General features: G+C 45.7%; 1 protein-coding gene across 5 annotated transcripts in view; it reads left to right on the top strand.

The window, feature by feature from the left end:
- LOC147615416 (uncharacterized) overlaps positions 1 to 17,386 on the top strand; it is a 160,133-nt gene that overhangs the window by 107,645 nt on the left and 35,102 nt on the right. For all 5 annotated transcript variants that reach the window (XM_086779523.1, XM_086779526.1, XM_086779528.1 and 2 more), the window contains one exon: positions 8,314 to 8,440. In XM_086779523.1, coding sequence (XP_086635649.1) covers positions 8,314 to 8,440 — 127 coding nt within the window. The remainder of the gene's footprint in view (positions 1 to 8,313; positions 8,441 to 17,386) is intronic.

Raw genomic sequence — 17,386 nt, forward strand, 5'->3', positions numbered from 1 at the left:
GAATATCTCTCATTCTAGATAGCACTGTCTTGAGAGTAACTTGGAGAGCAATTGCTTCTTGTTCAGACCCTGGATCATTTGTGCATAACATAAACCAAATAGGTATGCCAATTCCATTTTGATTGGACAATACTGCAGCATACAATGGTAGCCCAAAAATGTTTGTTTTAAATGTACTGTCAATTGCCCATGAGTTGTTCAAAGAAAAACGCATTGCCATGTGCAGCATCCAGTCATCTTGAATTATTACAATGAACGGTCTTTTTTGAGCAACCTCCGCAGAAGGATTGTAGGGTTGACAATAACACACCTGCAATGCCAAGAAAATCTTGTTACTTTCAAGCTGCACTGGGCCTAGCACCTTACACACATGGCCAACTAAATTTCATACCTTGCCTTGTTTTTGCAATAGCTGTACCTCTTTCCACATTGCAACCCAATCATCTCCAGATAGCCTCCCTACAAAAGACAATAAATGCCATCGTTTGTTCATCACATTATTGCCAATTCAGTGAGAGGTATGTGCTAGTATGCTTTGTACCTTGCCGTCTTATTTGGAAGAACATCATCGACACTTCTCGTGGTATCATAAAAAACCTGTAGATTACCTTATCCACATTAGAGGCATTATCATAATGCAACTTCTCCTTTGACAAGGACATTTTTGCCACATGACACGGAATTCCCACATCAAACAAGTCCTCTGTACAACATTGGAGAACATTTTGATGCACAGGTAGATGATACAAGTCTTCTCGTGAGCCTGGCACATGTCCTTGATGATAGGGATACAAAGTGATGGAAGCAATATCAGAGACATGGTCAATATGTACTGCAACACGAAAAGGACATCCACACCTTTTTGATTTTCTTAGCCTTCTCTTGCTTCCTTGCCTTCGAGGTTCCCTGCCTCTATGACATGCATAGTCAATTACCTTTTTCTTTCCACATGAACTATTTCTGGAGCGAACAAACACTAGCCGTACTTTGTGCTTAATGACAATGTCATCTAGTGCTTGACCCAAATTAGAAACTGTGATGTTCACGTATTCCTGCTTTGCTAGATTTGTGTTCAATCTGTTAATACCATTTGTTCTAAGCGCTCTTTTGGAATCTTCACTATGCGAACAACTACAGCTATGTAGAAGATCTTTTGTAAACTCTATTGGGATGCCTTGCCTTCTTATATCCATGCACCATGCGCTCTTGAGCATGCACAAAGTGTCATGAATATCACGGTGGGATACTCCCATCTTCTGCCATGTGACATTCTCTAACAATTGTGGCCCACTCATTTATATGGGATATTTTTAAATGTGGTGAAGAGACCAAGCATAGGTTAGAGCACCCATCTTCATTCTTTTGTAGCCGCAAATTGTCCTGTAGTTTTCTCCATCGCTTGAGATCCAAAGAACCTGTGCTGTCACATGCCTTTATCTCCCCATTGTATTTTGGAAATCAAATGGTGCATTTCTTACCATGGACGCACACGAAAGATTATCAAGGACTCATCAAACATAGATGCCTACTATGGGTGGAAGTAGTCAACTTTCCTAATTACATGCGAGAGGATTTACTTGGGCTTGCTGCTTCTCTTGGTACAGTCATATGCCCACCTCGTCCTTCGGGTAATAGGAATAGGTTTCGTATACTTTGGGATGCGACTCAACCCACGCTCTCGTCTTTTGCAGTGGAAGTAGATGAGGTTCATATGGGTGAAGCTTATTATGAATTGAAATGGGGTGTATTTGCTGGTGCATGTTACACGTGTGGTAAATTTGGTCATATGGCCACTCAATGTCTCACAGTGTTGCATCCTCCACCGCCTGTTGCGGTCTCACAACCGACATCAAATGTCAATGTGAAAGTTTAGTCACAGCCGGGCAAACTGAAAAACAGCCTCATCTTTTGCAAATGCACATGTATCGTATTCACAAGCTGGGCAAAAAGGGAAAGAAAAGGGAAAAGAAAAATTGGCAAACACTTAAAAAACCAATGTTGCAGTGCAGGCAACCGTTGCCAATACGAAATGGGGCCCTTGATGCTTCTTCCTCGCATGTGGCTGCGTCAAACTTGCAAAATAATATTGTAGGCAAGAAGTGGGAACAAATGGTGGAGCTGCATAGAGCACAAACTCTTATGGAAGTGCAAGAGATGGAATTGCAAATGCAAGCACATGAAGCTAAAATGCAAGAAAATATGTTGCATTATGATAATGGGGAACACATTCCAATGGAAAATGCCTGAGCAGGTTGTGTCATCTACTTTCTTGTATATATTTTTGATGGTAGTCCCTCTTAAATGCTTTACGTACAATATCAATGGTCTCTGTGATGTAAACAAATGGAGGCGTTTTTGATGCTATGTAAATATGATGAAACCGGAGATAGTGTGCTTGCAAGCACATAATCAGAATGAATTCGTAGGGCAAGTAGGTCACTTTGCTAGTTATTGCATCTTTTATGCAGGCTTGGGTGTATTTTCAGGAGTTGCCTTGTTGGTTAGACATGAGTTACAACCGGTTTTAGTGCATAATGACCCGGATGGTCGGTGGTTGGTGGTTCAATGTTTGATAAATGCTGAGATGTATGAGTTTTGCAGCTCTTTATGCGCCAACTGTTTCAGCCAAGAGAGCAACGTTATGGGCAGAGATTTGTGACTATCCTTGGCTGCATAATGCTTTCTTGTGTGGGGATTTTAGCAATATCCTCAACATGGGGGTAACTCGTCTTGGCATTCACATATGCTAGCTTCTGAGAGGTTCCGTTGGAATGCAATGATAAATACATGCTATTGATTTGTGGACTCAAATGTGTCCTGGGGTTTCTGACTTCACTCTCCACCACAGGGATTTTTCTCAATATCGAGGCATCTTGGATAGATGGTATTTATTACATGCGGATCAATATGATGATTTTAGATGCAAAATTTGGGTGGATCACTTACAAGTGTGATCTGATCATGAACCTCTGTGGATGGGGCTATTCTTCAGACTGCAATTAGATGATCGTCCTTTATACCGCCGTCGTCCGCTTCTCATCAATGACCGTTACCTCTCGCATGACATTTTCCATAATTTGGTCAAAGAGGTCATTACACCGCTCAAGTTGCAAATGCTAGAAAGTACGGATGTGGCTTGGTATCGTTTTGTTCAAAGGATCCAACTCATCGTTAGAGACTATGGTCAATGGTACATGCATCAGCAAAAACAGAGAGTCCTTAATGCAAAAGAAACTTGTCAAGCTTGCTTACATCAGTAATCTTTCGGTGTCTGAAGAAGAGGATTTATGCAATGCAAACATTTCTGAAAATGACAAACGTAAGCTTGAAAAATGGCAAGTCAAAGCAAGGCAACGGCCATTCAAGGATAAGGGATGCTCTTCAAAGGATTTCTTCAAAAGCTTACATTTTGAACGCGAAAAAGACACCATTAAATGCGTCAAGACCTTGGCGCAAACTTGGACATGTTCCAAACAACAATTGGCCGATGAGTGTGTCCCACTATGCGCATGTCTTTGCTACTACAGCAGGTCTTGTTAATGCCCAAGTTTAGTATGCCAGGAATTTTTTTTTTCCAGAAAGAAGACTTCTATTAAGTATGAAAAATTTTACAAAATGGAGATTTCACAGACCAAGTAAGGTGGAGATCTCAACCAATCAGGAGCCCTGTGCTGCCAATAGGGTCCCGAATGAGAGGATGTGAAAAAGATACCAATGTCCCACTCTCTCATAAACTGGCCGCGCTTCCTCTCCACAGCCCTCGAAGATCCTTAGATTCTGGCCCAGGTAGCCATAATGGTGGCCAGACCACCATGAAGAGAAACCCAGATAAAGGAGGAAATCTGTGGCTTCCTATAAGAATGCCACAGTCTCCGCCAAAAAACCCTCTGAATGTCAGTCGAAATGCCGTAAGATTCCCAATGGGGTCTAAGAGTAGGGACACTCTGAATGTGTCCCAAGATAAGATGTCTAGCATTCTGCACCGTATAACTAAAAAAAGGCATGCTTTTCAAAGGGTTACAAGCATCCTTTCACTCCCACTCGCCGGGGTCCCAATGCAAATGTCTGATAGGGCAGCCACCATACAAGCAAAGGCTAGCACTCTCTGTGATCATCCCGGGGGGGGGGGGGGGGGTCAACAAAGACGTGCTTCCCTAACCTGCCAACAACTCTGACTGGACGAATCTGGGGGCCGTCAATAAGGTCCTGCAGGTCACATCTCTCCAAGTGCCATCCATTCTGTACAGAAAAAAAGACCCGTACATCATCCCCCCTAGGCAAGGGGAGACCCATAACCTGAAGAGGAACACCTGTCCCTGAAAAAACCCCAAACCAGGAATGATGACGGGCTTCCAAGAAAGCTCCAGTAATCTAGTGGTTGGGAATGGCTGCATCAATTTGTGCAATCCTCCGGCTAGAGCCTCTGAAATGCTGCGTGAAATCCAATCTTTGTACCTCGATGAGGCTCTGAAACCTCTTCCAACACAGCACTGTGGGGCATAGGGTCTCCCAGCCAGCCCAAAGAATATGCATAGCTGCACCAAGAAGCCTACCATGCACATCTAAGATCAAATCATTCCACAGAATGGGCTGCTGGTTAACTTCCTCCGCTCAACACGGGGGATGTGTACCAAAAAACTCCTCAGGCAGTCCCAAGCCCGTAGGAGGGACCTAACCAGGGGGGATGAAGGGGAGCGGTGAACTGCATCATCCGAAAAAATAAAGCGTGAGCTGAGAGTCTAGTCACCTTCGCGAACAGGGACACACTTCGTGATCTGCTGCATGAGAAAGTCCTTCCACGGCTCTGTGCCTGGAAGAAAGCCCCTAACAACCAGCTTACAAAGCAAAGCCTTACATTGCACCTCCGGGCCAATGATATTCAATCCCCCTTCCTGCTTAGGCCTGATAATTGTTTCCCAAGCAACTCTAGCCGTGGTGTGTGCATTTCCATCAAGCCCTGACCAAAGAAAGTTCCGAATAAGGGGACGAAGCTGGCCAATGCAGTCCTTATGAAAAATCCAGCATGAAGCGATAAACCAAGTCGTGGCTAGCAAAACTTGGTTAACCACCAAAGCTCTAGAGGCCAAGTCGAGCTTCCTCCTACTCCAATGATGAAGTTTGCTTTTAATGCTTAAGAGCACTGGAGCAAACTGTTGTGTAGGGAAGATGTTAACGCCCACCTGACAACCAAGGTATCTGGCAGAGCATCCTCTCTCAATCCAAGTAAAACCAACATCTGTACTCCAATCTGCAAGATGAGAATCACTGATCCAAAAACCAACTGACTTATGCCAATTGATAGTAGCTCCTGCTGCCAAACAAAAGGTCTCCAAGGCTGTCGGGAAAGAACATAAACAAGCATCTGAAGCCTCAAGGAACAACGCCGTATCATCTGCTAACTCAGAGTCCAAAAACTCTTCCTCCGTGCATAAAGGCAGCCTGAGACCCACAACTTCAGGGGCAGCCCGAAGAAACCTGCTCATAGCCTCAGCTACAATGAGGTACAGTAAAGGGGCGAGGGGACAGCCCTGCCTCACTGAACGGGAAATCTGAAAATGCTCACCGTGCCCCCCACACAGGCTAAAACAGTGCTATGAGCCTCCCTCTATAGGGAAGACACCCCTCTGATCCAGTTTTGGGAAAACGCCATGTGTGCCATAGTGCCCTCCAAAAAATCCCAATCCACTCTGTCATAAGCTTTTTCAAAATCAAGCAAAAGAATGGCAAGAGGCTGCTAACTAGACTATGCCCACTCGACAGCTTTCCAAAAAGAAAAACTGTTATCAAATATACTCCTTCCTTGGAGGAAACCATTCTGGGTATCATGGATAGTCCTTTGGAGAATGGGCTGCAACCTTATCCTCAAGGCTTTAGGTAAGATTTTATATGCAGATCCAAGGAGGGTGATGGGCTTCCATGGCTTGATGTCAGTCTTGTCCCCACTCTTGGGGATAAGGTGAATCAGCCCCTCCGTGAGGTATGGAGGCATCATACCCGACAACCACATTTCCTGAAGTGCAATAGTGATAGCATCTCCAATATGATCCCAAAAGAGAATAAGGAAGGCGGGAGAAAGACCATCATCCCGTGGGCATGAACCACTGGAAAGAGCATGCAGTGCGTGATGGAATTCATCCTTCGAGAAAGGGGCATCCAGGGAAGAACACATAGCATCTGTAATGAGCCTGGGCATGCACTCCCAAAGTTTCTGCCGTGCCATATCTCTCTGAGGAGAGGGCACCTCTGCATTCAAGAAAGACCGATAAAATTCTGAAGCAATACCCCTCACCTTATCAGGTTCAATCTGAACCTCACCCTGTGAGTCCTGCAAGTACCTCATAGAATCCCTGCTATGGGAAGGCCTATGTGCTGAAAAAAAGTCTTTGTTGCATCTGCCACCCATCTGAGTCCAAAAGGCCGCGTTCGCATGAAAGGCGAACTCAGCCCTCCTGTCCATGGCTAATTGCAGCTCTGCTCTAACTGTGGTCAAGAGGTCTGTAATCCAAGTCGCATGTGGATGCTTTTCATGTTCCCTCTGAAGAGTAGCAATCCTACGCCTAATAGCTCTCTCCTTATCCAGAGCCTCCTTCTTCTTAGACAAGGCAGTGCTATGATAATGATGGCTGGTCCTCTCAAGAGCTAGCGCAATATTATGACGAGGATCAGGACCGTCACAAGATCTCCATATCTCTCTGATCTCAAGGGAAATGTCAGCATCAAGATAAAGAGAGTCAGGGATACGGACACGGGGAGAGGCCGAGCGAGCCCCAGGCTCCCTGAGACACAAAACAACGGGGCTCATAGCACATCCTTGATCTGAGATATCATCTCTCGGCAAAGATGCATCAGTTGACACATCTTTCTGACCACAAACATCATCTATCTCTACATGATCCGAGGAGGCCCTTCCGTCAATCGGGGCCGGCGTGAGAGACAGCTCGCCACACCTGGCGGACTGAAGGACGCGAAGGAACCAAGGGAGGTGGCACCTGAGAAGCACGCTTACGAGGCCTCCTGCGACCTTGAGCCCGAGGACAATCTCGAGCAAAGTGACCCTGTTGGTGACAAACCCGGCACTGATCGGGTTTACCTGCAATCACCATACGTTGCTTCAAAGGGCCACAAGGGCCCGGAAGCAAAACATAGTCCTCAAAGAGCTCAATGTCACGGGCAAGAACCATGACCCTGGGGACAACATCCGCCGAGGCAGTGACCACCTGGGCAGAAGATGTCCGCAAGGCGTGAGTGGGGGCACTTGAAGAACCAGCCGAAAGGTAGACCCGATGGCCTCTAACATAGGCAGAACCAGCCCAAAGGCAGACCCGATGGCCTCTAACATAGGCCAATATGTGCGAGGAAGACCTGGGAATTTGAGAGTAATCGGGAAACGGTTCCGGTCTTCCTCAACAGGGTCAAAATAGTTGGAGTAGGGAAGAAAAGAATATCTTCCTGGGGCCCAATGGCAAAGGGCTGCCCTTCAAAACCTCTGAGGCTTCATCCTTAGAATCAAAATCCACTTGGAAGAAACCTCTCGAAAGTGTAGAGCGAGGTCGGAGGGCAGAGCCGCCAGGACCCAATCCCGAGCTTGGAGACAGGACGGTTGAGATCTTAAGATTCTGGCAATGAGGGTCGTTTTGGAGTCTTTCTCTATTTCGGCGTAGAGGACCGCAAGGTCGGCTTCGGAAAAAACAATGGTTTGCCTAGCCGAGGGAGAATGATTAGCCATGATGCTAATCGAAGAAAAAGGCCGACTTGAACCCAGATGAGTTTCAATCCGAACCAAGGGGAAGAGGTAGGCAAGGAGGCGGAGGAAAGGAAGGGAGGGTGGAAAAGGGAAAAGCAAAAAGGAAAGGGAAGCAAGGGGGAGATGGCTGGACGCAAAGGCGAAGAAGGGCGGGGGAAGGGCAGCACAACCGGGCTACGCAGAGGGAAGGGGCGGAGGAAGGAGGGGAAGCGAAACAGCGCAAACTGGAGGGCGGGCAGAGGCAGGGGCGAATGGCGATGGAGGAAGGATGGGAGGCGGAGTGTGGATGGGGGCGAAGCAGGCACAGAGGCGGATGGGCGCAGGTCAGGGTTCGGGGAGCTAGGCGGTCCTCTGTTGTCAGCCAGCTACCATACGTGTTCGATCTGAGTAAACATAGCTATCTCATTGGGGTGATACAAAACTGTCCATGGAAACTCATCATGGAATACTAGGAACATAGAAACATGAGAGAGAAGGCATAGTTGCATTATTTAGAGTAGAAGCTGTTGGCTGTGCAATGCTCTATCCTTGTTTGATTGCAGAGCATGCTGTGGTTTTTGTTTTAACAGGGATTCTCCAAGATATGAAAACTCAGCCAGTACAAGACATGGCGATAATTGTGTGAAAATTCCATCCAAGTTCTTTCCACCTTTGCATAGAAACTCTTCGGAAGGGCAGAATGATCTGTTGTTAAGGGTAATTTTCCTTTTTTTTTTAGGCTTAGCAAATTATTTGAGGGTTGGCTTTAGATTTTGTTGGATTGATACATGAAGCTCCTTTCATTCTTAATGTTGTTTTTTTTTGTTCAGTCTTCAGTCCTTTAAAAGGGGGAAAGCAGCTAAAGGTTGTCCATTACATCCCTAGCCTGTGCATGACAAAACTATTAGTGGACCTAGTCTATGTTGGTGGAAAGTGGAAGAGCTATTCCACCTTATTTTTTATTTTTAAAAAAACCAATAAGGGCGGGCAAAACATATGCATGGCAAAACTCCCCCTTGTTTCCTAAGGCTCCAGTGTCAATGGGCTAGTTGTAAATTGTAACTATTAATAGGATTAAACATTTATTTAAATGGCCACAGCTATGTTCCACTATATATATATATATATATACACACACACACACACATATAAAAACAATGCAGTGCATCCTCAAATACCATGAATATCTGAAAAAGAATACCACAAGCTCATAGCCTTAATCTTCTTGGGTGAACCTGGGATATATATATAGACAGGATACAGTGCATCCTCAAATACCATAAGAATACTATAAGCTCATAGCCTTAATCTTCCTGGCTGAACCTGGGATACTTAAACTGGTCCTTGTCATGTTCTTGGACACATGTCTCATAGAGATGATATCGAAACTCCAGTGCTCTTGCAGGTACAGCAGGTATAGATTGTACTTTAGTAGAGTCTGCACTTGGTACAACCGGTACAAATGCTACTTTAGCAAGTACAGCTCTTGGTTCAGCCAGTACAGATGGTACTTCATCAAGTACAACCAGTACATACGTATGTATAGACTGGTTGAGGCTGGTGCACCAGGTCCTACAGGCCATACAGGACAAACAGTTTTTTTTTTTGGTAAATCCATGAACAGTATATTATCAAAGAAATTTACATGAGAGTCTACAAAACGGAGAGCCTCAAGGGAAATCAGAAGCAAAGAGAAACTATTTCCAGGCATGACTGATGAAGATCTCCTTGGTGGCAAGCATCATAAACAGATTGCCGTAAGGAGCTTCTAAAATACTGATAAGATTGCAAAAACAGTTTCCCAAAATATCTCATGTTGTGATCCTGCCATATGGTCCACAAAGCCCAATAGCTGACCCAGTACAAAAGTAAAGAGTAATGGACCGTGGTTGTAGGGAGTATGCCAAAAAGCCAAAAGTGTTTCCCAAAAAAAGAGTTAGGGAAACGAAGGCGAAGTAACATGGAAATTTTGCGGATGAAGGCCTTAGTGCTGGAGCACGTCCAAAACAAATGAGGCACCGTTTCAGAAGGGGCCATGCATCGAAGACAAGAAGCAGATGCAATCCTTCGTTTAGCAAGAGTGACCCCCACAGATAAGGAACCTGTAAGACAACGCCATAGGAAAAGCTTTTGCTTGAGAGGCCTTTTTATGGGCACACACTATATATGTTTTTATTGTGAAGAAAAAGCATACAGAGCCTCTCTGGAGCTTTTGAGGGTTACTCTTTTGCTCATTGGACACACACGAGGCTGAAATCTCAGCTGAGACTTCTCTTTGTGTCGCTTCCTTGCCGAGTATATGGAGCGTCTGGATGTAGACATGCTTGAGTTTGAGGAGTTAAACATGACAAAGGAGATAGAAGCAGTTGAAAAGTCCTACTTTGTTTACGAGACAGCAAAACTTTGGGTGTATATCCAAGAAGGAACTCATATTTTTAAGGGGGCCTATAGCACTTCTTTAGAAAGAGTTTGAAGGAGAAAATCTGGGAGCTTACACTTGTTTCGTGCTCCATTTTTTTGGAAGCAAATTCACATGGTGAGGGGTCTCCTAGTGGGGATAGCGCTTACTGGGTGAGAAGAATTGGGAAATGAACCCTTTATTTGGGAGAATTTCGAGACGCAGTCTCGCGATGGGTTCTTCTAGGCGGAGGATACTTGAGTCTTGAGGTTCATAGAAAACTCTTTGACTTTGAGATGCGAGATACGTGGTATATTTTGATACTTATTCAGTGACCCATATGGTACGAGGGGGAGGGGGGCACATCTTTATTGTGTGGGTCCTTGTGATTGCAGGCTATGTGGACCTCAACGAATGATCGATAGCATGACTTGGACAAGCTTCTAGAGACTTTGATGAGTTTGACCCCTGCGAGGGGATCATGTCTTTGCCTTTTGGTGAGAAAACTACACTGACGAGCTTTGGCCATGGATGTAGGCATATGCTCACTTATGGTAGTGCTATGTATGAACAGGGCTTAACCAAGGGCACTTTTTCCCATGTGGTTTTTCCCCTTGGACACCAAGTGTGAAAGGACACTCTTAACATATAATATTTTGTACTTCTATATTATATGGATGTGGCACACATGCAAGAGTTGACTTGCATTTTGTGGATACCACACTTTTGGCGCTCTCTCTCTCTCTCTCTCTCTCTCTCTCTCTCTCCCCCCGCTGCCTGCCCTTCGCCCCCCCCTCTTCGCTGCTTGTCTACCTGCGCCCCCCTTCGCTCTCTCTCCCGCTGCCTGCCACCGCCTCCTGGCCCTCCCTTTTCCCACGCACCCTTCCTCAGGCCCCCAAGGCAGCAACATAACTCTCTCTCTCTCTCTGCTGAATCTCCTCTCTTTCCCTTTCCCCTACATGACTTGACCCCCCCCCCCCTCCCTGTTGCTGCTGTTTCGCTCTGGTGTCATGGATTAATTTTCAGTCCATTGGCTATGGGAAGTTCTGCAAAAAGTCATGGCCAAGACCGGGTTTAAAGAGGAGCTCGTGAAGGTGGAGGACAAGCTCGGCACAATTATCAAAGAAAACAAGAAGATGGTCGACTCTTCTGTTACCGCAATCATAAACCGCCTCTCCAAACTTGAGAAGGGATTTGACAAAATCCAAGAGCTCGAAGAGAGATCTTCCAAGCAAGAGGCTGAGATTTCAGCCTTAAAGGAGGAACTAGTGGAGGCCAAATTGCATGCTAAGAGTCAAGCGGCTGAAATCTCAGCCCTCAAAAAGGAGTTGGAAGCCACTTCAAAAAGCAAGCTTGAGGATGGAAAATTTCAGCCTTCCTTTATTGAGGAGCTGAATACCATCAAGAAACAAATGAGGATCATTCAAGAGGAGGAGGAGCAACATAAAGAGAAGACATCTTCATGGATGGAGGTGATCACAAAGACACAAAAGAAGATGGACGAGGCGGAGAAATGGATCGAGGTCACCAAGAAAGGGAAAGGTAAAGAATCGCCACCCCTCCCCACTCCCACCATCATCAACATGACCCTTGAAGAGGAGCAAAGGAGGAAGACCCGGGCCTTACATGTACGAGTGTCCGAGGAGTGGTAGTATTGTTTAGAGAGGAGCTACAGCCACTGATACATATAGTCCGCAGAGATGAGCAGGCTAGGTACATGTGGGTTAGACTAAGGGCAGAGACGGGCAGATATCTCTACATTGCTATATGCTATTTTGCTCCTAGTACATCAGTGTATGCATCACCTAGCGGGCAGTCTCCCTTTTCTATTTTGGATGATGACATTTGGGAGTTCTCCAGGGATGGTGACATCATTCTCCTGGGGGACTTCAATGCCAGGACCGCCCATAACCAGACAGTATTTTATGATGCCTCAGAGGAGATGTTGAGGGAGCTTGATGTCAGGGATATGGGCCTATCTAGACTCTCACAGGATGAGGAACATATAGTGTATGGGCGGTATTTGATAGACATGGGGACTGCACATGGATTGGCCATCCTCAATGGCCTACAGAGATTCCCGACATCGGGCGGTTTCACTAGCTTTCCACATCGGCAGACTATGTTATGGCTCAGCCCAGTCTCATTCCCTCTTTTTAGGATTTTATGGTAGGCACTAGGCCGGTTGGAATAGCGCTATCTTGTTCTTCACTCTCACATTTCAGTTCAGCACCGCTCCATTGGGACACGTCTCCACACACACTCGTTATACCTTTACGAGGGAGACTGACACCGTGTTCCCGGACGAGATATACAGACGCTTATGTGCCGAGGAGCCGGGACGGCCATTAGATGAGCTCACTCAGATATTGATAGAGAAGCTTCATGCTACAGCATCAGAGGCATATGCCCATAGTCAGCCTACACGGAGACAATTTGGGAACATGCCCCAGAACAGTTGGTATGATGAGGAGTGTAGAGAGATGAGGATCAGATTACAGAGACAGGTGCTCATGGGTGTTCCCACTCACAGACAGTCACGGATTACCTTCCGGCACCTAGTGCGACAGAAGAAGAGAGCTTATCTTGCTCAATTAGAGAGGGATTTGTATCAGTTATTTATGAGTCAGGACTCAGGCGAGGCATGGAGACTATTCCATGAGCATTCACCTTCACCAGCCATTACCTCCACAGAGATTTGGGGTGAGTATGCAACATCCCTGTACACAGCACCAGGACAGCCCCCCCTGCCAGACCCATCGGAGCCATGCCCAGAGACATGTGCTTTCTTTACTGCTGAGATGGTAAGGAAAGCTATTGACAGGATGAGGACTGGGAGAGCATATGATCATGATGGTTTGGTAGCAGAGCACTTTATTCATGCCAGAGATATGCTTGCAGAGCTTATTGCTATGATGTTTAACCGAGCCATGTGTGAGGGTTTTCCTAAGACTTGGAATATGTCCACGATTGTGCCTATCTTCAAGTCAGGGGATCCCATGCTTCCTGGGAATTATCGTACCATCATGATTGGTCACACATTGGCTAGATTATATGCATCTATTCTTGAGCAGGAGTTGAGTAGATGGGCAGAGAGAGAGGGCATACGTTGTCGTGACGTGTGCGGTCTAGCCGGGAACACACTGGGTGTTTGGCTGTGAGAGTTACGTTGATTTGCATTCACTTGATTTGATTATTCAGAGAAAATAAATCCCGCCAAACCTCCTCACTCCTCTCTCAGAGACGCATGTACAAGGGGAAAAAGATATCTCTCTTGGCTAAACACCAAACCATCATGATCATCAAGTCTTCAATTAAAGCAAGAACATAGCCCAAACACCGTCAGCACCCATTACACATAGCTTCATGAGCAATAAGACACCAAAATCTCAACAACAACACGTTCATATAATGATAATACCTCAGACATACCAGCAGCATGCCCACACTGTCAACAAAGCTGCACTGTAAGGCTATCGCCATCAACTCCAGCAACAAGAATCATCAAGGAGTTTGCCACCTCCACAAGCTTCCAAATCTTCTAAACCTCAGTAATCCAACACGACAGCATCATACTAGCTCCATGCATGACTTTGGGTAGCTTAAGCTTCCAGCGTTGAGATCACCAGTCTCTCTCTCTCTCTAGCGTCTCCGCCCTGTGCTCATCAACCCCCCCTCGATGCTTTTCACACGTCTACCTGTGACGGCTCCCACACGTCAGCCACCCTTCTTTCCTGTGTTGCACTTCCCCAGCTGTCTCTGCAACAGAGGCCGTGCGATCTTTTTCTTAGCCAGCCGTCTCCTCTTCTGCTCATTCCACACGCGGCCCTCCAGAGAGTTCCCCTGCGAAGTCCACGATCTCTTTATCTGCTTCTGCAGCGCCTCTGCTAGGCCGCTCCTCTCTCTCTATCTGCTGCAGCGCCTCTGCTAGGCGGCTCTTCTCTCACGTCGGCCCTCCAGCAGCACTGCCGACTCTCCCATGGTTTTCTCTTACAGCTGCGCCAAGAGCCCCCCACCTTCTAGTCGAACAGCTTTCTTTCCTCTGCCAACACACAGCACTCCGTACCGCCCCTTAAGCGGCGGCTCATACCACTCTTTTTTCCCTGCAACAGCTGCCGCCCACCGTCCTTGCGCCAGCTCGCCAGCCTCTACTAGAACATCACGCTGGCGACCATATATGGTTCCACGTAGCATGCTATAATCCACCTTTTTATATAAAAAAAATATCCTTCTTTTATTTGAGCTGTGTCCTTTAAAGCTTGCCATGCTGTGAGAGCAACGAAGGAAATTGTAGCAGATTCCATATGAGTTAAAGATGGAGGCTCAACCACCAGTTGATCTTCTGCAAGGATAGCATAATCAGAATAAGTGCCCCACACTGCTATTGGATGTAGAGCCCCTAAAACTTATTGTCCCACTTGTATCTGTGAAGCTATTGGATGTAGAGCCCCTAAAACTTATTGTCCCACTTGTATCTGCTTCACAGAGTTTCCCATGCATTCCACGCACCTTCAAATGCAACCCACGATGCCATTGTATCTGAGTGGGTACCTTCCATATCTATCCTTGCTGCTCAGGGCCCAGATTCCACATAAGTTATTCCATGAACATGCTTTCATTGCATAGACGTGCCACAGCACGACATCCACCCCCTCTAAACCTGCACATCCTCTGGTATGTGCCACACTGGTCCTGGAATTCAGTGTCCATGCATTATTTGCACACCAACATTGGTATATGTACAAGCATCCAACTAGGCGTTTTTAAACCCTGTCAAACGTGACCTAGTTGGTATCACCCTAGTAAACATGAAACAGTAGAAGAATATACATAGTGCCACTCACAAGGGGTTATCCTTTATTGAAACATAGCATGACATCTTAGCCTACCCCCCCTAGCCCGCAAGATATTTATATCTTAGCAATCACATCTGAATGGTTCTGCTTTCCCACCTGGATCAAATACCAACCGCTTTTGGCATATGTGCCATATCCTTTGCTCATATGAAGCCCTATCCTCATTTAGATTCTCTGCATATGCATAATTATCCTCATCATTCAAAGTGGGATGCTCTTCAAAATGATTTGCTTCAAAATTTTCCTCAGGCCATGTTTGAAGCCTGTGCACCACATATTGTATGGCCACACCAAGTAACAACTGCATTAACAGCATGGAACACACACTTGGTAACATCCCATCCAAATCTACCGTGCCCGGATCCAGCTCACCCACTGACAAACATTCATTCTTCTCATCCAAAGACGGAAAAGCATCAACACATACAAAGTCCAACAAGGCATCATCGAGAATAGCCTCCAGCTCTGAATCAATCTCATCACAATCATTTGGCTTACATAACACCTGCACATCCTCACTTGCAACCAACAGTTGACTAGCATCAAGCATAGAAGAGCCCAAAACTGATGGGAATCTATTATATACCATGAAATCATCCAATGCATCATCTAAGATAGCATCCAATCCAGGATCAATCGCATTGAAGCCATTATTATCTTGTAATCCCACATGTTGATTATCATGAACATTCATACCCCCATAGCTATATCCATTTGGTTGCTCATATGCAGCCTCATGAGGCTCTGTGGCCACACTTTGCATATCCTGCATGTTATCTCCCAGTATTTCTTGATACCTGTCTGCAGATGGGCTTAGAATTATGGGTCCCTCACCCAAGTACCCTTGAATCTGTATGTCATTGAACCCTGCATGATCCAAAAAGACAGATTCAATTTCCCTCTCCAAATCATCATCATAAACAGGCTTCCAAGCTCGAGATTGTTGCTCACAAATGTGGTTGCAAGGTAACCCTGACATTGATGACATAGCATCACCCTGTTTATTGTTGGAACACCCTGTTAGCATTCCAGAATAACCCAAATCCAAAGAACCTTGGCAACCAGCTTCAGAAGCAACATCACTGTTGGAATCACCCATATCACTCACCCCCTCTAAATCAATCACACATACTTGTGGCCCGTCTGCATATTCATGTACATCATCCTGCTTATAAGCATCATAACCAGATAAGAATGCAGTAATGATAGCATCTTCTTCTTGTCTTAGATCTTCAAGCTCTGCAATCATGCTTTCAGCAAGAAGCATTGGTTCCTGCTGTTCTTCACACATATGATACGACACCTGAGGAATACCCTTCAAATGAGCACTTCCGTCATGAGAATCCTCAAGTTTACACAGCTTACATGCTTCACAGCCCAAGAGGAAACTATTAGCGATGTCCTCTTCCTCATGTATTGGGTCTTGAGCACCTGTCTTGAAGCTCTCTGAATGAAGTGTCTCCTCAAGCATAGGCATACACACATCATTTGGTATGATCATAGGACCCTGTATGTCTGCACCCTCAAACAAGGAAGACAGATTATACTTGCAGAGTTTGCCCATTGCATCTTTATGAGGCTGTAGCAAAGCATCCCTTTTTGTACTGTGAAGGCCTTGTTGCTCACTAATGGCTTTTTGCAGTCCCAATTTAGCATAAACAGCCTCCACAATCTCTGTATCAGCCTTGAATAGCAATTGATTATCCTCCATAAGACATGCATCGACAACCGCTTCTAAATTGGCTCGGATTGTTGCTGGAACACTATCACAGCTCACATTATACCTGGAACTCGCATAAACAAGTGCATCTGCAAAATCACTCCATCGTTTGGAGTGATACTCTGCTAGTTCCAGCACTTCATCTTTTAAATCAGGACTTACAAGGTATGCAAAAGATGCAATCATCATGTTTTCAAAAACCCCTTGATTCTTCATCTCTGTCTCGTAACACCTTAGATAGCTTTCTGGATCGTAACCATCAAATATATTGACCCTGTCATATACCAATTGCACCACAATTTCCACCGCTTCCTGAATTCGCTTTTCTTCTTCAATCTTCCTGAACCGCTCTTCAAGCTCTTTCATCTCTGCATATAAATGCTCCATTTTGCTAGCCATCTCTACGTACTCTCACCCCAGCGGTTTCACGTCGGGTTCACCAAAGCTGTCGTGACGTGTGCGGTCTAGCCGGGAACACACTGGGTGTCTGGCTGTGAGAGTTACGTTGATTTGCATTCACTTGATTTGATTATTCAGAGAAAATAAATCCCGCCAAACCTCCTCACTCCTCTCTCAGAGACGCATGTACAAGGGGAAAAAGATATCTCTCTTGGCTAAACACCAAACCATCATGATCATCAAGTCTTCAATTAAAGCAAGAACATAGCCCAAACACCGTCAGCACCCAT

The sequence above is a fragment of the Cibotium barometz genome, chromosome 40, assembly GCF_041138505.1.
Source record: "Cibotium barometz isolate CiBa-2024 chromosome 40, ASM4113850v1, whole genome shotgun sequence".
Taxonomy (NCBI): Eukaryota; Viridiplantae; Streptophyta; class Polypodiopsida; order Cyatheales; family Cibotiaceae; genus Cibotium; species Cibotium barometz.